This window comes from Myxine glutinosa, chromosome 11 (assembly GCF_964187855.1).
Source record: "Myxine glutinosa chromosome 11, kmMyxGlut1.1, whole genome shotgun sequence".
Classification (NCBI taxonomy): Eukaryota; Metazoa; Chordata; class Myxini; order Myxiniformes; family Myxinidae; genus Myxine; species Myxine glutinosa.
In genome coordinates, this window is record NC_136271.1 from 108,145,566 (window position 1) to 108,168,943 (window position 23,378).

General features: G+C 43.7%; 1 protein-coding gene across 6 annotated transcripts in view; it reads left to right on the forward strand.

Moving 5' to 3' along the window:
• The window catches only part of LRRK2 (leucine rich repeat kinase 2), a 221,783-nt gene that overhangs the window by 95,911 nt on the left and 102,494 nt on the right, over positions 1-23,378 (forward strand). For all 6 annotated transcript variants that reach the window (XR_010986405.2, XR_010986404.2, XM_068131309.2 and 3 more), the window contains 9 exons: positions 1,811-1,959; positions 2,790-2,883; positions 3,907-4,093; positions 4,570-4,748; positions 5,983-6,200; positions 6,304-6,431; positions 13,949-14,173; positions 15,143-15,341; positions 15,458-15,546. Coding sequence is in view for 4 of the 6 variants with exons in the window: in XM_068131309.2 (XP_067987410.2) it covers positions 1,811-1,959; positions 2,790-2,883; positions 3,907-4,093; positions 4,570-4,748; positions 5,983-6,200; positions 6,304-6,431; positions 13,949-14,173; positions 15,143-15,341; positions 15,458-15,546 (1,468 nt within the window). In the remaining 2 variants the exon portion in view is untranslated. The remainder of the gene's footprint in view (positions 1-1,810; positions 1,960-2,789; positions 2,884-3,906; positions 4,094-4,569; positions 4,749-5,982; positions 6,201-6,303; positions 6,432-13,948; positions 14,174-15,142; positions 15,342-15,457; positions 15,547-23,378) is intronic.

Below are 23,378 nucleotides of genomic sequence, written 5' to 3' on the forward strand. Positions count from 1 at the left end.
GAATGGTTTGGCCTCAAGAAAGGAAGAGGAGATATTTGCTGCAGAGGACGAATACTAAGAGTCCTGATGTAGTCTCTTGATTTCTCAATGTTAAAAGTGATCTGACAATAGTTCTAGAATCGTCACTGAGTAGAATCCGAATTTACACGTTCCCATTTCTGAATTTTTCGGGAACCTTGGTTTCGGTGGCTATTTTAAACACCTGGCCGCCATCAATATAAACATCCATTTGATAGGCTGCAAATTGCCAGAAAGTCCATTCAAAACGGTTCAATGTTGGTAAGAATGTGCGAGGGACATCTAAGTTTGTTAAATAAATACACAAATGTGATTCAGATGTCCTTTTAATGAATAGGCAATAGGCATCAAATCATATGAAAATCTTTAAATTTGATTGTCATTGGCCTTGAAATATGTGTAAACATCCAACAAATCATTGGAATCACTTTAGGGACCCTTTCGTTGCAGCTCTACAAGACCTCCGTGTGGTTGTTGTTGTTGTTGTTGTGCTTCTTCTTGTTGTTGTGGTTCTTGTTGTGGGTCGATTTCGAAATGTGTCCCCATTGGTCAGACAGCTGCTGGACCTCACCCACATTTGTCACCTGACTCCACCCACCCCTCGGGCAAATGGCTGCCATGTTTCTGGTGGGCATAAGGCATCAGGCCTGTAGGCCTCTGCTCATAATACACTTCCTGGGTTTGTTGCATCAGATATCCATTGGCTTTGTTTGGGTCGAGTGTTGCGATGAAGGACCCCGAAAAATCCAATCATATGTGGAATAAAATTATTAGTAAGATTTAATGAAGTTTGTCAGCACGCATGATACGCGATCCCTAAAAAAAATAGTGTTATGTAATTTTTGAATGGCCCCATTTTGGGGTTAAAAATCCGTTACTGTGACAAATCAGCCCGTTCTGATATAACCGTGGTGGAGGTTGACATGGATGAGAGGTGTCAAGTTAATCTTTTAATAGCTGATTAAATGTGTGCTTCCCAATCAGCCCGTTACTGTATTTTGTCGCAGGTTGTGACCACAGTGCGGTCATTCTTGTTATATTTAAGATCAAAGGCAAAATTATGCCGCTACACATTTACATGCGGAGAAAGATCGGCGTATTGAGGGTGTAAACTCAAAATGACATATGTATTGAAATAATTATTTTCTGAACCAGCGAATGTTTGCACATGTGGTAAATGGTGAAACTGTTAATTCCGATCCCATGAATGTGTTTACCTATTGCGAGAGCAGCTTTGTACGGGTGCAATATCAAAATCGTAATTTTATTGAGAAATTTATGAAACCTCCCACTTATTTGCCTTAGGACACCCGCTGGGAGTCTGGGACCCTCAAAAGGTTCCACAGAAAGTTTGGCGGGGCAAGCCCCAAAACTGAGGGACTAGTTCAGGACAGACAGACAGTCCAGCTTTATTGCATAAATGAGTGTGTGCACGTATATGTGTGTATGTGTGTGCATGCAAGTTGCTGTTGTTGACTGCTATCTCTACACGTGGGTGGGGTTCAGAAGATGGATCGGAGACTTAGCAGGCCTCAAAGTATCCACCTCCGATAGCATGTGTGGGTGTATAAAATGTATAATATGTCGCGTATAATATTTGCATGATCACATATCAATATGTGTGTATAATATGTCATTATACACACATTTAGCTCTTTCACGAGCCTCGATTCAGTATACAAAAAAAAAAAAAAAAGTGTGTGTAAAATATGCATATTTTACTGCACAGTAATGCTTTATCATGTTTGCTTGGGAAGGTTCCTATGAAACGGACTGTGTTCTGATCATACAGGAACATACTTGAATCTTTGCCCAACATCCTGAACCTACCTTGTCTTGAGTTCCTGGATTTGTCTCGAAATGGCCTTTCCAACCTGATTCCTGGTCAGTTCTCCTCTTGTCTCAGATTAGATAATCTGCTCCTATCCAACAATTCCATTGGTGAGTTTGAACATGAAGCTTTGCAAATATGTTTTTATAATATATGTTAGCAAAGGTAATTTTCTAATTTTCATATTTCGGATATTTCTCAAACTGATAAGCCATAGCTCATAAGTGGTGCCACCTGGAGTTGAGAGATAGGAAAGGAATTAAACAAAAGCTTCATTACTGATGGATCATTTTGCCCTAAACCAAAAAACAAAAAAAATAGGCTTTGATGACACTGATGTCATCTGGACAGGATTTGAGAACATGAGGTTAGCCAGAACTTTCTGTACATTCTTCATTTGAGAAATTCACAAAGTTCAGGAGGCATTGGGTACGAGGATGTAAAGTAGAGAATAATGATGGATGGTTTCAGTGCACTAGCTTTGGAGATAAAAACACCATTTTGAGACATCCTGCCTTGACTCATCTTTTCTCTTCCTTTCTATTTCCCTTCAAAGTCGCCCTCTTCCTATCCATTACCATTCACCCAAAATGTCACTTTGCATGTAATCCTGTACCTCATTAAATCACTCTTTTAGGGGAGACTGCAAATGAGGTTAAGATGATTGGAATTATACAAAGCGATGTCATCGAGATCATTTGAAATGACGAGGTTTGGGTTTTGCTTTGAGTCGCTAAGAAAATCGTACTTGGAATAGAATCGCAAAACCGTCGAGATCTAGTTATTGGGGAAGACGGAGAAGGTTATTTGGGGCGATCAGATCATCAAGTATATTTGTAATGCTCAAATGTTGCAAGGTGTGACCGTGATCGCAATTCTGCTCTGCAGGTTGCTGCCATTTCTGCTGTTAATTTTTTTTTAAAATCATTCTTGCTTGCAGGAAAGTTGGAAAGCCTTCCTTCAATGGTAAACACGCTGAATCTGTCTCACAACCACCTCTCTGCCGTGCCTCCTGCTGTACTGTCCCTTACACAGTACGTACTGCTGTTGCTCTTGTTGCTTTTGATCCTGTGTATCAAACCATGTTATCATCATCATCATCAGTAGCGCCAGGCATCCTCACTAGATGCCCACAGCCTGAATGAAGCCGGTCACTCTGACCAGATTCCCACCATAGATCGAGTAATCGCCCCATGCAGACGAGACTAGTACGGTAAATGTACCAAAAGTTGTGTTTCACTGAGATCTTTACTTGTGAATACGAGAGATAAATGTCAGAGGAAAGGGGAGAGTTGATGCCCTCAATGTCAAGGAATTATTCCATCGAGTGTGGCACAAAGGAGTCCCAGTAAATCTATCGGACGACATCGGGGAAACAATTTTCCCTTGTCTTACCAGACACTAACACCTCCACCACCACCACCACCACCACCACCACTACCACTACCACTATTACTCTGCATGTCCATCTAATGGGTGTTGACCCTTTGGGACAGGGCGCACTCGAGGTCACAGCAAGAATTTGGAATTTTGGCCATGGTGCTGGCGATTGCTCGCCTACTTTTTACGGACACAGTGGGAACTTTAACGTCCACCTACTGATGTCGGCAGACGAGATGCCTGCTTAACGTCCATCCGAGGGACGGCACACACATTGATGAATCACTTTGCCTGTAAAACACTGAGATAACAGTTTGTAGCCTGGTCGGGATTCAAACCCAGTCTAGATGTTTAGAGACGAGTGTGCCTACCTCTAGGCCATCCTACCAGTCCTAGCCTTCCATTGACGTATTATCTGGAATAATACGTTGACACATCGGAAAATGTTTGTGGTTTTCGGGGTACATTTATTACAATCTCAGGACATTGCTCTGTGGCATAATGGTTTGAGTATCCACTCTGCATCTAGTAGATTGGCAGTTTGATTCAGACCCCAGCTGGGTCATACCAAAGTCTTTAAAAATGGTACGTTTCACTTCTTTACTTGACACTCAGCATTTAATAGGATAATGGCACATACCTTCTGAAGATGGAAAGATTGTATTTTCTCTTTACAGACTACGGTCGGTGAACTTGAGCAACAACTACATAGAGGAGATGCCTGCACCAGGGCGGTGGCGTGCAGATAACTTGAGGGAACTCGTGCTCAGCCACAATCACTTGCAAAAGCTGCAACTTGAGGCAGCCGGAGAGCACTGGTATCACCTGGAGAAGTTCTCTGCCAATCACAATGCAATAACTGAGGTCAGTAAAAATTGGTCGGCGGTTTCGGTGTTGAATGACAAGGAAATGCACTGTGAGTCGGGGTGAATAAAGGAGATGCTGAATGAAATGTAATCCATACTTTCATTCACGTATGTTCTCCAGAAATGTTAAAAACTGGGCTGGAAAATATTTTAGGAGAAGCAGCAAATAATATTTTGTGACGTTCCAGTTGTTTCTTCCACTGTGATTGAGAGTTTGCGGCTGTATCCATCTTGTTCATCCGCTTTGGCCTCCCCTTGCTCTCATTCTTCCCCACATTCCTTATCCCTCCAAGTCTCCCTCTATTTTGTCCTTCAACCCTGCTTTTGGTGTGTCCCAACTCCTGCTCCCATTTCACACACTTCTTCCTACTGTTCTTGCCATTCCATCCTGGTCCATTCTGTGATATAACTCCTCTACGAGCCTCGGCACTAAAACAAACAAGCATTTATCTGTGTTTTTTCTTGTACTTGCAGATGCCATCAGAAATTGGACAGCTGAAGAGTTTGTGCACATTAGACTTGAGCTATAACTTGATCTCTTCTCTACCAAATGAACTTGGTTGTCTCAGACACCTGTGGGACTTTCCGCTGGATGGACTTAATCTTGACCTTGATATGTCGTGCTTTGGCGGCTCGACCAAAGACCTCTTGTGGTAGGAAAGCGCATGGCTAGACTTCAGTAAATGAGTTGCATTGATTCATGAGTCTTGAGGTATTGAAAAAGGCCTGTGCTATACAAATTGCCTTTACATTGCAGCCATTTGTAATGTATCAATAAATGGCAATGTTAATTTGTGGAGCACGCACATACACACAAAGAGTCATTAATTGATGAAATTTGCTTTTTAAATGATTTAAGTTTGTGTTGACTTTTGCGGCCAAATTCACAAACCATATTTACCCCTTGCACGCAAAGTGAAAAGCGGGGATAAGCAATTGGTGCACTTCTGTCTGTACTTCTGTCTGAAAACGCCCGCTTATGATCAAGGACCAACTTAATTTCAATTTAATGATGTAACACGAATCGGAACATGAATCAGAAAACAAACCTGTAGTTTAGCTGTACTTTGGCTATGAATTTGGCCCGATTGCACATGCGCAGAGAGGAGTGAGCCCGTCTGGCAGCCAAACAAAATTGAAAATCATTCGAAAGAGGAAACTTACTCAAACGAAAGACCAAATACTGCATTGGAATCACCAGAAGGAACACGAAGAAGTAAAGAGCAAAGATGGAGTCATCAGGAGGAACCTGGATAGGATTCAGGTTTCAGCCGCAACTCCACAACCCTTGATCCGATTGAGGCGCAGCCAAGTGAACCTTGCAGAAAAAAAAATTCTGCCAAAATTCACTTCTCCCTAGACAGGTAGATAAAGAAAGGGAGAAATAAAGAGTAAACTAAAACGGTACTCGGTAGAGAGCATACATTTTGTATCCCACTTGATGGGCCAAATCTGGATTCGGACCTGAACGAAAATCGAATCGGCTTGTTCTTGTCACCTACCCAACTCATCCACCAAGTTTTGTCATAATCCGTCCACAACTTTTTGAAATATCATGCTATGTATAGTTTTTGGCCCCATCACTCAATGGTGAAGAACCACTTAGAAATTTTAAAAAATTCTCATATCCGGATCCGGATTCAGATCTTTATCAAAATCAAATCGATTTTTCCTTGTGACACACCCAACCTGTCCACCAAGTTTCGTCCGAATCTGTGCATAACTTTTTGAGATATTAGGAAAAGGACATTTTGATTCAATGGCCGAGCCAAATAGTCAATGATCATTCCTCCTTTGATATTCTCAAACTGAACTCCTTCTTCTCTATTGATTAATCATGAGGCATTTTAATCTATCAAACTTGTTTGTGCCCTCCCATGGCCCCAGGTTTCTGTACCACCGACTGCAGCGGGCTGTGCCTTACCGCCGTGTGCGCCTTGTTGTGGTGGGTTCTCCGCAGAGTGGGAAGAGCACACTGCTGTCACTTTTGTGTGAACAGAAACCAAAAGAAGTTGAAGCAGGCTGTCGTCGAGACATGGTCATTCGAGACTGGGTGTACTCGTACAAGGAGGAAAAGCTCGTGTTTGGTTGTTGGGATTTTCCCGGTGAGTGAAATTGGTTTTCTGTTTGAAAACCCAATTTATTGAGTCAATATCTGTGCTTAAAGAGACAATGTGGTGAGTGAGTTGAGAAATTTGTGTTTATCAGGCGAGGAGGGCTACAGAAGCATCGTGCCTTGTTTCATGTCTCGGCGGAACCTGTACCTGGTTGTGTATGATGCCAGCAGAGCTGAGGCAGAGGCTTCCAGTCTCCAACATTGGTTCCTCAACATCAAGGTCTCGCTTCGTATTGGAATCGCTTTCAACAATGTGCTTACAAAACATTAATCATACATTTCATTACCTCCGCCACCGAAGGTGGATGGAGGATATGTTTTCACCCCCGTCTGTCTGTGTGTTTGTCTGTGAACAAGATGTCTCAAAAAGTTGTGGACAGATTCCGACGAAATTTGGTGGAGAGTTTGTGTATGTGACCTGGAAGAATTGATTCAATTTTGGTGAACACCGGATCCGGATGCGGATCTGGATCAGAGAATTTTTGAAGTGATTCTTCACCATTGAGTGAATATGAATGAATGATCGTTTTAAGGCCATTTTCCCCGCTAGAGCGGGGGTTAGCCTTGCGGGCCCCATGACAATCATGGTTCCCTGTTTGAGGCAATGTTTTTATGGCCAGATGCCCTTCCTGACGCCAACCCTTAGTCGCCTCTTACGATGCGCAGGGATACGGTGTACCTATTCTAAACCGGGGTACACACCGGGATCATTCATCCCAGCAAGCTGGTACTCAATTTGCCGACCTCGGAAGGATGACAGGCTGAGTCAACCCCCCTGGCATTAATTCAGCGATCGGCCGGGATTCGAACCCAGGATCCTAAGATCCCAAGCCGGCACCCTAACCGCTAAGCCAACACCAGGCTGAGTACCATTGAGTACCATTGCACCATTGAGTGATAGGGTTAAAATCGATATATAGCAGGATATCTCAAAAAGTTATGAACAGATTTGGACGAACCTTAGTGGGGAGGTTGGGTGTGTCACAAGACCGAGACGATTAGATTTTGTTGAAAATCTGAATATGGATTCAGATCCGAGCATTATTTTCATTTTTAAGTGATTCTTTCCCATTGAGAGATCGGGCAAAAAGCGATATATAACATCATATTTAAAAAAGTTGTGGACGATTTATGAATAAACTTGGTGGACGAGTTGGTTCGGTGATGAGAACAAGCTGATTAGATTTTGGTTCAGGTACGAATCCAGATCCGGCCTCTCAGTGGATTGCCAAACATAAACTGTTCAGCCTGGCGAAGGTATGCGCTCTACCGTGTGCCGTTCTAGTTTTCAATGATTCTCAATGGACTTTCATATTTTCAATTGACGTTAAGTACCCGTGGTTGCTGTCACTGGTGTCACTAAGGGGATTCGGGGGGGGGGGGGGGGTGCGGACCACTCCGGGTGACTATATCAGAGGGGGCGACACCAAATTTTTGCAGTGTTTCAGCAGAAATTTATTAATTTTTATAAAAATATCCCTGTAGTTAGTAATAACAACAAAAACATTTTCCGTAAGCCCAGCTTACATGTACCAATATACCTACAAGACTAAAACTCTATGCTAATTTACTTTTTGAACCTTCTAATGCGCTTCGGTCAGAGCGGTCATTATTACCCAATTACAATGACGCTTCGAATCACGTGGTTTCGTCTGCACGGGCTACAAGCATGCGCTGTTTTCGTTGCCGCTGGTGTTTTTATAGTCGCTGCTTTTGTCAAATTTTCTGGTGTTTTAGCTACATTATTGTGGTAATTAGTATTTGTGAACCTTTATCAATAACTTTTTTGAGAATGAAGTAGTAATTAAAGGAAAAGAAGGAGAAAATAAAAAAGGCTTCCGTTCAGTTACTAATAATATTGTAACTAATAATGTTGTAATTCAATGTAGAAAGATTTTACAAAACAATTTTGTTGTTAGTATTCATATAATCTAAGAAATATTACTGTAATGACTGCCAACCAGACGAGTTTTCATAACCAAGCAAACCTTTCATTTCGGTTTTGCCATGCTAAAGGTTATGGCGGTGTAGCAGCTGTGGGAATGAGGTTTTAGCGGTGGTTCACACCTTGTTTTTCTTAACAGCACTTTACATATTGATTTTTGTGACGTACACCGGCAACATTAGGCCCCATAGCTATTTCCATATTTTAATTAGTGAAGTCTTTCGAAGTTTCACGATCTGGAGCACGATCATGTGGTGACGCGATTTGTAGCGGCCATGTTTGTTCTACGAACTGGAGAACATCATGCTGAGAGTGAACACTGAAGTCTTGCGAGAGATTAATTAAGGATCCATAGTTGGTATGTAATCAGTAATCTCATTCGTTTCCTTGATACATAAAACGTTTATCACATTGGTCGTTTATAGGACATTTGTTTATTTAGCTGGAAGAATTCAATTTGATGTGTAATCATTGTTAACGGTCCGTATTCGCCATTGATGTTTTCTCGTACAGAACGACAAGAAGTGTAATTTTTTGTATCGAAGCCGATATTGTGAATTGCAATTTTTGTAGCTTGTAATGAGATCTGTCGGTAATTTCATGCCCGTTTCTCATGTTGTAGTTTCACGGAGCCAACGAATAAACGGCTTCTGTGCGAGACCTAAGGTTTCCGGAGATCTCATTTGCGCAGTGCTCCTCTATTACATAACCTGAACCTTAACGGTTACAATTACATTTAAGCAATTTACAACTATATTTATCACATATTATTCTATATTTTTACAACTATATATTTTGTTTCAAATATTGCTAATTTGTCTTTTTTTTAAATTGTGCAGGGATATTCTATCATGCCACATGGAGTGCATAAATCAATATCAAAGAGGCCAAGTGAATGCCAGCAAAGGAAAGCAAAAGAGGCAAGAATTACATCATTCAAAACACTTGCTGGATCCATGCTTCAATATGTCAAAAGACCAGATGATGGCCAGGGTTCATCAAAAGACACTGCTCGTCAGTCTCCAATTGAAAAAGCTGATTCTTCTAATGCTAGCATGCATTCTGCAGAAGAGCAAGGAGTGGAAATGGCAGAATTGTAAGCAGAAGAGAGTGCTGAAAGTGACTCTAGCCATGATACTGTAAATGAGATGAGTGACGTTAAGGAGAAAGATTTGCAAATTTTATGTTATGTTTCTTTCTGGGAGATACCAGTTCCAGATCATTTTCGGGTTGAAATCATCAAAAGGGGAAGTGCTTCTTTCCAGAACAAAGATGGGCCTTTCAGTGTTGCGGCAAGGCAAGATGCAAAAGCAAAGGGAGATGTGCGCCAGCTTTCAAAAGAGTGGTTTTACAAGGTGATGCCAAATGGTGAGAAAATTCTGCGGTCATGGATGGTGGACGCACTCTGCAAGAAGAAAATAAGAGGACGATGCTTGAGTGCTTTGATCGCTTTCATTCTGAACTCCAGATCAGATCAAGAGCCATCAAGGAAGTAGCAGCCATGTTTGAGGCTGTTCAAGTGAAGAGTCTCATATCTGCCACTGAAGAAGAGTTAAAGGTGTCCATTCCAAAATTGACCACTTTCTATGATGAGGTATCCGAGAGTGAGCTTCTAATAGAAATACCAAGGCTGAGAAGGTACCTGAAAGCAGCAGAGATTGATCTGGAAGAAGCCAAAGATTGGGCAACATTAGACGTTTTGACATTCATAGCTGAATGGGACTTCGTAGAATCTCTCCCAACCCTTTCACTAAGCCTAAAATTATTTCTGACGATCTGTGTGTCTGTGGCTTCATGTGAGAGGAGCTTTTCAAAGCTGAAACTTATAAAGAACTATTTGCGATCTACCATGGGACAGTCAAGGCTTTCCGATCTTGCGATATTATCAATTGAAAGTGAGTTGGCGAAAGGCATTGATTTCGATGAAGTGATTCACCAGTTCGCAGCTTTGAAGGCCAGGAAAGGAAAGTTCTGAATTAGTCGAGATGTTCACCAAGTGCTGAAATGCTTGTGTATTTGTTCCTGTTTATTTTTATGGTATTATTTCATTTATGAGTATATTTCCATATGCATTTGTCTGCAAGTTCGACATTATTTGGGCCGTTATTGATTATGCAAACCTAATCCATTAATGTATCTCGTGTAACAATGAAGTTTAACGTTAAAATTACCATAATTTTGATGTAATTCTTAAACGTTTTTACTTTGAATTCTATTGTTTTCTTACCGAATTTTCACTTTAACCACATTAAACTATGTAAATGTAAATACATTTAGGCTGTGCGTATGATATTGTAATTTAAAGGTGTAATTTTAATTTTGCTAGTTGTTTATGTCACTATTATTGCCATTACATTCAGTGATATACGGGAATTACGATTTACGAGTAACATTAGTACAAAAAACATTACCAAGGATTCTGTATGGTCTGGTACGGGAGTAGGTCCATGGGTGGGTGGGGGGCGGGGGACACCATGAGTTACCGCACTGGGTGACACCAACCCTAGTGACGCCACTGGTTGCTGTAATTTCCTGCTCTGGGGTAATTTACCTCCTGACCATCTTTGATGCATCTTATACCAGCCACACTGAGGTAGAATTGCTGTTTTAAAACTTGCAAGCATATTTGTATCATTGAGCAAATACATATTATTTTGGCATACAATATTGAGGCTCGTGGAGGAGCTAGAACATAGAATGGATTAGGATCTAACAGAACAAAAGAAAAGGGGAAAGAGAGAGGGCAAATGCAACATCAACAGGGATGAGGGAAAAAATAGAGGGAGACTTGGACAACTAAGGGATGTGAGGAGGAATGAGTGGTAGGGGAGGATGCATGGTGTGGACAAGATGGACACAGAAACAAAGTTTCAGATCGGAAAAACTGAAAGCATGGAAAGAGGTGGGCTTTGGGGGTGGCTAATGGTGGTGTAAAAGATCATGGTTTTGCATGGGGTGATCAAAGATGGTGGTGAACAGCTGTTTTGAAGCTCTGGAGTAAAGAATGAGATTTAAAAGCTTGTAGAAGTTGTTTCCAAAAGGGGGAAGAAAGATGAACGAATGTATTGTGTATGAAAGATGTACAGTCATGCGAAAAAGTAAGTACACCCCATGTAAAGTTTTGACTTTTTCAACATATTTCAACATACAGCTATTTGATCTTCATTTCAACAATATTGATAGATAAAGGTGATATAATATAACAAATATCATGAAACATTTACATTTTGTAGTCCATTGTATAATTTAAATAAATTTAAATGAAAATTTCGCATGTGGAAAAAGTAAGTACACCCCTACATTTATCACTACTTCAAATACCTAAAATTAGAATGAGGTGCACCAGCTCAGGTGCAAATCATTAAAACATCGTTGGAGGGGATCTTGGAGGAACCTGTCTTATTTAAACCTCAGACATTTAGTTTGGTTTGCTCTTTGTTGTTGAAGTGTGCGGCATCACCATGCCTAGATCAAAAGAGCTCTCTGAGGCCTTCAGAAAGAAGGTTATAGATGCCTACGAGTCTGGGAAGGGATTTAAAAAGATCTCCAAACAATTTGAGAAGATTCCAAACAACTGCCAACTTGTTCAGGCCAGGCCGCCCCAGCAAGTTCAGCCCGAGAGCAGACCGCAAGATGCTGAAAGAAGTCTCGAAGAACCCCAGAATGTCATCACGGGACCTACAGGTAGCCCTTGCCACTGTTGATGTCAAAGTGCACGAGTCTACCATAAGAAAGAGGCTGCACAAATTAGATCTACATGGGAGGTGTGCCAGGAGGAAACCTTTGCTGTCCAGAAAGAACATCAGGGCAAGACTAAAGTTTGCCAATGAACACCTCGGTGAAGACCAGCACTTCTGGAACAATGTGCTCTGGACAGATGAGTCAAAGGTAGAGCTATTTGGCCACAGTACCAGAAGACATGTTTGGCAAAAACCAAAAACAGCATTTCACCGCAAGAACCTGATACCAACTGTAAAGCATGGTGGTGGAAATATATATGGTTTGGGGCAGCTTTGCTGCATCAGGGCCTGGGCAGCTCACCATCATAGAATCCACTATGAATTATTCATTCTACCAGAGGGTGCTTGAGGATAATGTGAGGCCATCTGTCGGAAAGTTGAAGCTCAACCGAAGGTGGACCTTGCAACCTGACAATGACCCTAAACATACCAGTAAATCCACCAAGAAATGGCTGAAAAGAAAGAAATGGAGGGTTCTGGAATGGCCAAGTCAAAGCCCGGATCTAAATCCCATCGAGATGTTGTGGGGGGATTTGAAACGAGCCGTGCATGCAACAAACCCCTCAAACATCGCACAGCTGAAAGAATTCTGCATGGAGGAGTGGGCAAAAATTTCTCCCAGTCGATGTCAGAGACTGGAAGACAGTTATAAGAAACGTCTACTTGAGGTTGTTTCTGCCAAAGGAGGCAATACCACCTATTAGAGCCAAGGGTGTACTTACTTTTTCCACATGCGAAATTTGCATTTATATTTATTTAAATTGTACAATGGACCACAAAATGTAAATGTTTCATGATATTTGTTATATTATATTATATCACCTTTATCTAGAAATATTGTTGAAATGAAGATCAAATAGCTGTATGTTGAAATATGTTGAAAAAGTCAAAACTTTACATGGGGTGTACTTACTTTTTCACGTGACTGTATATATATGAACGATTAACAAATAGTATTACCAGAAAGGAGTTGCTGGTGGACCACATGCACGTGGCAGAGACCCAGGGGGGGGACAAAGCACGGAAAGAGCAGAGGGTTCAAGACCACAGAGGAGGTACAGAAGACAGAGAGACTACTGACCTGTCGGTGATGTGAATGTGATAGGTCTTGATTGTAGAAGATTCCAATGATGTTGAAGGCCTTGGTTTACACTGCGTCAAGGTGTGAGGCAAGGGAGCCAGCCAATATGGGAGAGCAGTACTCAATCAAGCTGCGGATAACGGCCTTGTTCGTGGATAGGAGTTCATGTCTGCTGAGGAAGGACTTTGGACGACGGAGGATGCCTAGTCGGTGACTGCCTTTTGAAGCCAACTTCGAAATACGGTTTGCCGAAGAAATATCATGGCTGATAGTGAGACCCAGGAGTTTTAATGACTGAACTTCTTCAAGAGGATTGTTAAGAAAGTACACAGGAGGGTTTGCCAGATGTTTATTTTCGAGACATAGTAAGAGTGTGAGATTTGTCAGGATTGAAAGACATATTCCGAGTGTTTGACCAGGTCGTGATTTTGTCAAGGCCTGAAGATAGGGATGAGGTTGTAGCCTGCCTGTCTGAAGGATAAAGGATGTTACAGCAGAGGGTGGAGTCATCGGCGAATAGATAGAGGATTCTCCAAAGAGTCGGAGATCATTTATGAAGATCAGGAATAGGACTGGGTCCAGAACACTGCTTTGAGTGCACTCCAGCCTTTACAGGAACACATTTTATATTGTAGCTGTGTAAAGGAAGTGATAACTTCTGTCTGACAGCACAAATCAAAATAATTAGATTTTTTTTTTAAGGTTCCCATTGATCTATGAGATGCATTCAATTGCACCTTTGGTTTATTGTGTTTTATCACGTGGTTTGATGCGGTCATGACCATGCTATCATTAACTCAATGGAGCTCCTATTTATTTATTTATTTTTGTACATTCTAATATTTTGGGGGGGGATGGTCACGTGGCTGGTTGGTGTCAGCAGCAGGGAGTCTTGGTGTAACAGATACCTCGATGCAACGTCGTGTTTGCTGAACATTTCACAAGACTCTCCTTTGTTATCATCCTGACAGGTTCACTCCCCAAATTGCCCAGTTATCCTGGTCGGAACGCATGCAGATTTGCTCATTGAAGGCAAGAACAATGGCAGCATGGAGATTGCTGCCCATATCAGGGAGAGTTGGCACTCTGTTGGCTTTTCGAATGTCGTGGAGCATCGGATCGTCTCCGCCCTTGGGAATAAGAAGGGCATTTGCAAACTCCGGGCTACCATTGCCTCGGTGGCTTGTACGTTCAAGGTGATGAAAGTGTTATATTTATTTTTCCTGATTCGTCTGTTCAACACACAGTGTCATACTGGTTTCTCCTAGAACTACGACTCATCATCCTCCCTAGTATCTGCACATCAAAATAATGACCAATTACTGCACTGTTGGTGTTGGTGGAACCCTGGTGTTGTTTAAACCCTGGTGTTGGGCTAGCGGCTCGGGTGCTGGCTTAGGATCCTCGGATCCTGGGTTCGAATCTCGGTCGATCGCTGAATTAACGCCAGGGGGGTTGACTCAGCCTGTCATCCTTCCGAGGTCGGCTAATTGAGTACCAGTTCACTGGTAATTCCCTGTTTGTCGTTAAAGGCGGCAAAAAGGGTTGGCGTCAGGAAGGGCATCCGGCCGTAAAACATTGCTTCAAAAAGGGGACCGAAAAACAACAACAACCACGGTCCCCGAAAAAGGCCAACCCCCGCTTGCGGGGAAAAATGGCCTCTAAAGGTGTTTTTTTTTTTTTTTTACTGCACTGTAGTTACAAGAAGGAAGCCGGACATTAACAACACACACACACACACACACACACATGTATATATGGACATTGGACATTGGGGGAGAAGAATAAATATTTGAGGATATATTTTGAAAATTATTTCTTTAATTAATTAATTAATTTTATTTCTGCTTCCATAAATGGGTGTATATATATATATACCTGTATATATTAATCAATAGACTTGTATAACCTTAATCGTTGGTGCAGCTTTCCCGAGGTAACAGTCATGTCAGTGAAGCTTTTTAACCAAGTGGACGTAAAGTGTAATCAAAGTCGGAATATGTTTCGACGTTGTTGCTTAAAATCCTTTTCCTGCATGCAGATGATTTTGTTTATAAAGCAGAGACAATGCCTACTCACTTTTTGAAGGAAAACGTATTGAATATGTTGAAGAAGAAGCGGCTGTTTACCTGCCGAATCACTTCTCTCCTGATGACCGACCCAAGCATACAAAGAGTCAGCCATTGATGGTCCAGATGATCCCCTACAGCTATCTTCAGTTTGAGAAGTGGCTGCTGCGCATTGGACAGCAGTCAGCACCCCCAGTTGTCACCCAGGAAGACGTCCTGAAGCTCCTGGCTAATGATGGTGTGGACCTGGATCCTGGAGAGCTGCGTCAAGCTTTACGCTTCTTGCATGATGCTGGTATGGCATGGAACGAGTAATAGATTGAACACACTATTGAGTTTAATCACTTCGTTCTCCGGTTCTCTTTTGCACGGTGATGGTCATACTGTTGTGGGTGTGTTTTCTCATTTTAGGAGTGCTTCTGAATTTTGATGACCAGTCTTTTCAGCTTGAAGACATTACCTTCTTGAACCCGAAATGGCTATGTGATGTGATGGCGCAGGTGAGCGCGTTCGCTTTCTTTCTGTCCTTTCATTGGTATCTTAATTACCTTTCCGAAGGCATCAGTCCTTGTTATAGTATAACATCTGCACACAGTGTAGGTGAGCAAAAACTATTTGAGATTGCTAAAATCACCCGCTCCCTAAGGGAATGGCTCGGGGTTGGGGCTGGGGGGGGGGGGGGGGGGGGTGGATTGTGTTACTATCTTTATTTAAACGTGTAATTCAAAATAACTCTTATAGCATAATTCAAAACACCTCACTGCACTGGAAATCGTGAAGACATGAATACTGTAGTGTAAAGGAAGGGACTTATAATACCCTCTCCCACCTGGAGGCGGCACTACGCCTATACACATTTACTGAGAGAATTTGTGCCACCCCCTCCCCCCACCAAGACCACTGGAAAGATGTTAAGAAAAAAACACCCCTTGCACTAATTGGGGTCATGCTGATCCGATGTAGCAAGTCTGGATGTATTAGGCCCAGAACTGCCAGAGGAGTAGCACGACAAACTCATAAACTCTCATAAACACACACACACACACACACGTATGTATACACACGTATACACATGTATACAGCTATACACACATATATATATACACATATATATATATATATATATTTATAAAAACACATACACACATACACATACACACAAAATTACACACACATACACACACAAATGCACACACAAACATGTACACACATACAAAAACATACACACACAAATGGACACACAAACACATGTATACACATACAAACACACACACACACACACACACACACACACACACTGATGAACGATCCATGAATTATAATAAGGATTACACGCGTTAAATCTGATCCCAACAAACTATGTATTTTATTGATGTACTCACATTCTAATTGTACCCTACATACTTTATATACATACTCACATTATAATTGTACATGCTTTATCGAGGTACTCAGTTGGAAAACTACGTATAATACTGGCTACCAGTAGGCGGCGTTTGTGGCCTACGTCAGCACATTCTGTGCAGACAACCAAACAGACAGACCCAAATACAATACCCTCTCCTCCAGGTTTCCCACTCTCACACTCGTCGTACAAGTCAAAATGGCAGCAAGCAATCATATATGAAAATCCTCTTGCTAACCTCACCATATGCAAAACGCTCATTTAAGATATCAGAAGTATGGGAAATAGCAAATGTAATACCATATATAAGAAAGGGGGAGGTGGGTGGGAGGAGTCCAGGATTAATTTGGATATTAATTTTAAAAGCTGGAAAATGAAATGAAAATGTAATTAGGGATTTGGTGAATGTAGAACTAGTCTTGTGCTGATCTGTTTCGGAAAATAGGTAGAGCATTTGAATTAAACAGAACATTGATTGCGGCATGCTTATCGCCGTGGGATTTGGTGATGAGATTGCTAGAAAGGTGTAAAATAATTGAGTAGTTTACACTAGCTCATGAAAGATGTACATACTTTATCGTATGTACATACTTTATCGCTCTCCATTCTCAGAGAGCCTCCTCAGCGCCGACGAGTCTGGCATTTCACTCAGGCTGACTGGCACGGTCTGCAAGCAGCCATCAATCATCTGGACTGGTCTACCATCTCTACTGCCTCTGACATCAATTCTTCCTGGGAATTCTTCCAAAGTAAACTGCTCTCTCTCATGCACAGATTTATCCCATCTCGTCTTCAGTTGTCTTACCCTTCCTCCCATCCATGGCACACTGAATCTTGTGGTGAGGCAGTTGCCTTGAAACAACTTGCCTTTGCCTCTTGGAAGGCAAATCCAAATGAATGCAATCTCTGTTCCTTCCACCAAGCTCGGAACAAGTGTGTGTCTACCCTCAGGAGTGCCAGGAAGCACTATCTCTCCACACTCAAGAATGAACTCTCAAACCTGTCTCCTTCTTCCAAATCCTGGTGGCGTCTGGTCAAATCCGTTTCTGGTGTTTTTTCCCCTCCATCCCGTCCCTTACCTCAAATGGCTACACAGTTGACACCGCACGTGACAAAGCCGAATGCCTCAACTCTGTGTTTGCCTCAAAATCTTGTGTCCCAAACCCATCTCTCACTGTTCCCACCTTTCCCAGTCGAACCCAACTGCTCCTGGACTCTGTGTCCTTCTCTCCTGACAAGGTGGATAAGTTTTTTTTGTCAAACCTCGACTCTGATTCTGCAACTGGACCAGGCGGCATCAGCCCACGGGTCCTAAAATCCTGCTCTGCCGCTCTATCTCACCCTCTCTCTGTTCTTTTCACCCTCTCTTTTGCTCAATGTCATCTGCCAGCATCTTGGAAATCAGCAAACATTACCGCTTTACACAAAAAATGTGCAAAAACAGATCCTTGCAACGACAGACCAATCAGCCTGCTCCCAATTTTCAGCAAAGTCATGGAATCAATAATTGCTTCGGATATCAAATCCTTCCTCTGCTCCAATGGCTTGATCTCTGATCATCAATTTGGATTCAGACCAGGTCATTCTACTCTGGACATGTTACTTCTGCTGTCTCAACAATAGATGGAGGTCCTCAATGCCAAAGAGGAAATCAGAGCTGTCTCCCTTGACATATCACGTGCCTTCGATACGGTCTGGCACCCCGCTCTGCTCACCAAACTCCCCTCCTATTGTATCAATGGAAATCTCCACACATGGCTTGCGGACTTCCTCTCTGGTCGTAGTCAACATGTGGCCCTGAATGGATTTCTCTCATCTCCCCTTCCTGTTCAGGCTGGAGTTCCCCAAAACAGTGTTCTGCGCCCTATGCTTTTTCTGGTCTTCATCAATGATCTCTCCGACTCTCTGAAAAATCCTCTCTATCTCTTTGCTGATAACTCCACTATCTGCCGCTCCATTCCTCATCCCTCAGATCGGCAGTCTGCAGCCTCCTCACTCTCTGCAGACCTGGACAAAATCACAGACTGGTCAAACAAGTGGAACATGTCTTTCAATCCTGACAAATCTCACACTCTTACTATGTCTCTCCAAAAAGACCGACTGGAAAACCCTCCCATCTACTTTCTCAACAACTACATTCCATCCAACATCCAACATCTCTCAACATCTCTCAACATCTCTCAACAAACCCACCATCTACCTTCCCATCCCACTCCACCCTCCAGGTCTTTAAAACAGCTGTTCACCACCATCTCTTATCTTCCCCCTTCCAAAACCTTGATCTTTTCTACGCCCGCTAATTTCATCCCAAATCCACTTTTTTGAAATACCAACTTCTGTCCTGGAAGTCCTTGGTGTCCTTGTGTTTTATACTTCTCCCACCCCCCCCCCCCCCCTTTCCCACGCCTCCTCCCCCCAAGCCCTCTCCCTCCCACACATCTCCCTGCTCTCAAATGTTATGTTTGTGTGCTTCCCCTTCTCTCCCCATCTTGTCTTCCGCTCCCTCTTTTTATATATCTTGTTTGTCTGGTTGATTTGTTTGTGAAATAAATGTTAGCCTCGATTCAGTATACGAAAAAAAAAAAAAAAAAAAAACCACAACAAAAAACAATACTCTCCAAGAAGTTCTGTCGCTCAAGCTTTTGGGTCTCACTATCTGCCATGGTCTTTCTTGGGAAAACCACATTTCCAAGCTGGCCTCCAAAGCCAGTCGCCGACTGGGCATCCTCCGTCGTGCAAAGTCCTTCCTTGGCACACCTGAACTCCTCACCACATACAAGGCTTTCATCCGCAGCTCAATGGAATACTGTTCCCCCCTCTGGGCCGGTGCTCCTGCCTCACACCTAGCTCGGCTTTACGCTGTTGAAACCAAAGCTTTCAGAATCATTGGAATCTCCTGCGATGAAGCTAACTCCGAGGGCCTTTCACTCACTCACCGCAGGCAGGTTGGTGGTCTTTCTGTCTTCTACCGACTCCTCTCCGGCCTTGCTCCCCCAGCTCTCTCTTTGCTCTGTCCCCCTAATATTCCTAAAGGTCGCACAAGATCTGCCTGCAACCCTCTTATGGTTAAACTGCCAAAATCTAGGCTCTCTGCTCACCTTCACTCTTTCATTCCCCTTTTCTCCTGCCTCTGGAACAAACTCCACCACTCCCTTCAATCCCACTCCTCCCTCCAGGTCTTTAAAACAGCTGTTCACCACCATCTCTTATCTTCCCCCATCCAAAACCTTGATCTTTTCTACCCCCGCTAATTCACCCCAGACGCACTTTTTTTTTTTTGGGGGAAATTCCAACTTCTTCCCTGGAAGTCCTTGCAGTGTTCATATTGTTGCGGATCTGCGGCCGGCCTTCTCCCCTTATCAAGGGGGGATTAATCCCCTTGTCTTTACTGACCTGGCGCGACCCTAGACCTATTACGTCCCTTCCGGACAGCGCCAAATAGGGTTTCGGGACCAAATTCGCTCGTACCTAAGTACTAGCACTGCCCTGGAAGCGAAGAAATAAGCCTTACACGAACCACGTGTGATGGTGATATGCCGAGCGGTTTGCGTACACGTGATCCGCGCCGTTATAGATAATGGAACCCGATTCAAGCGGTTTTACTCGTGCCACGCTTAGTCAATGGAGAAATCACAGAGACGATCGAATACAGAAGAAAAGGAAGAACAAATAGGTTTAATTATTATGCACGTATTTACAGCTCAGGACGAAGAGACACAGGGCAACTTAGACAGTCTTATACTTAATACCCCAGGACAAACGGGCCCGTCTCACTCACACTCACCCGGGGATTGCAGATGGGCAGGATGATGTTCACCAGCGCCGCGGTGGTCGTCCAGGATCGGCCCCGTCTCCCTCTCCACGGTCCCCGGCACGTCCCGCGAAGATGAAGGTAGGCGAAGGCAGGAACTCGTATCTTGTCGCTCGAACAAAGCGGGCAATAATCTCGGGGCGAACGGTAGAGGGCGGACTTTGCGCAGCTGGCGGTTATTCAGCAGCGTTCACTCGCTTTCGCTGAACCGCGCAAGTTATAACCGCCTTGGCTGCGCCCACGTATTTCTCGTCACCAATTTCATACACCGCGAATGATTCCCTTCAAGCGCGTCTCCTTTCTCCGAACTCAGAACTCCTCGACTCAACTTGACGAGCGCCTGCCTCTCCCTTCTCATAACTGGACTGCAACTGACGAACGCCTCTCCCTTCTCATAACTGGACTCACAAACTCAACGAGCGCCTCTCCCTCCTCATAACTCGACTCACGAACTCAACGAGCGCCTCTCCCTCCTCATAACTGAGGTGGGGGCTTTGCGCGATCGGTTTTATTGCCACGCCCTTGGCCCGATCGATGTTCCAACCACGCCCTATGATGCAGTGCTGCAGCCACACGCTGTGAGCCCTGATTGGTGACTCATGCTTACCGTCCCCACTGCTGCCGCGCCGAGCTCAACCCTCCTCCACCTGCCGAGGCCTACCTCGTGTTAACTCAACTCGTGAGCAACCAATGCTTAACAAACGGGATCGAGCCTGTAGAGGTGGAATGGTTTGTAGAAGTAGGGCCTATCCTCCTGTCTTTACAACAACGCAGGATTAACATTGGAAGGGGCCTACTCTCACACATACTAAGACATAACTATACTACAAATGAGGCTACATGTTGCTCGTGTGACTATCTATGGGGGGCAAACCTTTAACCTTCATTAACCTTTACTGTACCAATCTCAAAACCACAGCAATATGTTTTATACCTCTCCCACCTCCCCCCAAGCCCTCTCCCTCCCACAGTTCTCTCGATGTCCCTGCTCTCAAATGTTGTGTATGTGTCCTTCCCTCTCTCTCCCCGTCTTGTTTACCGCTCCCCTTGTTTTGTGTTTTATGTGTCGGTTTGACTTTTTGTGTGATTAATGTTAGCTCCTTCACGAGCCTCGATCTTCTCTACAAAAAAAACAAACAAAAAAAACATCACATTTATGCCACCCCCATTACTATGCGCGTTGTGCAAATGCAAATATCGTCCTCTCCCAAGTAGCAAATGTTGGGAATTCCTTGAAAATATCTCGGCGACCAGCTCTGTCAGAGTGTACAAAGGCATCTGCAGGTGGATGGTGGTGTAAAATTTGGCGGACTAAACTTCCTTGAAATACTTTATGCCAGCTCTTGGAGGAAGGCCCCTTGCCCCACCCCTATGCAAAACCCCACTGTAGTCATCAATTGACAGGTGCTATAACCGGGCTGGCTTTGTAACAGGAACCACTGGTGCAAGTACTTCGTACGAAGTAAAGTCAAAATCAGTTAACAGGAGCACTAGGTGTTCATCCCCAAATGTGGCCGATGCGCACTGCCATCTGCAGGCCTGGAAAGCTGCCTTGGAAAACTTACCTCCTCTCCCACAGTATCAAAGAATAAGAATCAAAGCAATGGAATGCGCAATCTGAATCATGTATCTGGATACCTCCTTGGACCTACGGACACGGAAATGCATTTATATCTGCACATGGAATGTTCAGTCCATGATGACCACTGGATAAGCATCCTTTCTCTCAAGAAAGTTATCACTACTGTCTCCATCACTGGCTTTATGGAAGTGCAGTTGAATGGAAGTGGATTCACCCGCACTCCCGACCATGCATTTGTCTTCTCCCAATGCATCGATGATCTATATCAAATAACAGCACTTGCTCTGGATAAGCAAGCAGTGAAGGCCCTCACTACCTTGACCCATGTTCACAGCTGTTTAATGCATGCACTCTTCAGACGTTGACTCGTTATATTATTGTTATTGCTTTGTACACTCCAAGCAATGCCTCTGCACCCAATGAGGATGAAGAATTGTTCACCCTATTTCCCGCAGTACTATCCCGAGCACCGGAATGCTATATCATTATGATAATTATGATTATTGATGGCTTCACTACTGATGTTGGTGCCCCTACTATTTGGCCTCATTGATCCGGCTTTAGAAATGATAAGGGCAACGGTCGAGCTCGGGAATTGTGCTTGCCATTCGTCTTGAAGATTTGGGGCTCATTCTTTCAGTGAAATAATTACTGTATAATGACGTCATGCATTGTACTGTAATGACTGCAAAAGTAAGAAAGAGATTGTTGACATCCTGGTGAATACCTGCTGGTCTACAGTCTCATAGATCAGTCTTTCAAGGTGCAGAATATGGCATGACCCGGTTTGTATTTTAATTGCCAGTGCCACAAGCTTCTGTGGACAATGCGGCCTCGCCTTCGCAGATTATGACCTGAGCTCTGTAGTTTGTGGCCTGGGCTCTGCAGTTTGTAGCCTAGGCTCTGCAGTTTGTGGCCTGAGCTCTGCAGTTTGTGGCCTAGGCTCTGCAGTTTGTAACCTGGGCTCTGCAGTTTGTGGCCTAGGCTCTGCAGTTTGTGGCCTAGGCTCTGCAGTTTGTGGCCTGAGCTCTGCAGTTTGTGGCCTAGGCTCTGCAGTTTGTAGCCTAGGCTCTGCAGTTTGTGGCCTAGGCTCTGCAGTTTGTAACCTGGGCTCTGCAGTTTGTGGCCTGGGCTCTGCAGTTTGTGGCCTCGGCTCTGCAGTTTGTGGCCTCGGCTCTGCAGTTTGTAACCTGGGCTCTGCAGTTTGCAACCTGGGCTCTGCCGTTTGCAACCTGGGCTCTGCAGTTTGTAACCTGGGCTCTGCAGTTTGTAACCTGGGCTCTGCAGTTTGTAACCTGGGCTCTGCCGTTTGCAACCTGGGCTCTGCAGTTTGTAACCTGGGCTCTGCAGTTTGTAACCTGGGCTCTGCAGTTTGTAACCTGGGCTCTGCAGTTTGTAACCTGGGCTCTGCCGTTTGCAACCTGGGCTCTGCAGTTTGTAACCTGGGCTCTGCAGTTTGTAACCTGGGCTCTGCAGTTTGTAACCTGGGCTCTGCAGTTTGTAACCTGGGCTCTGCAGTTTGTAACCTGGGCTC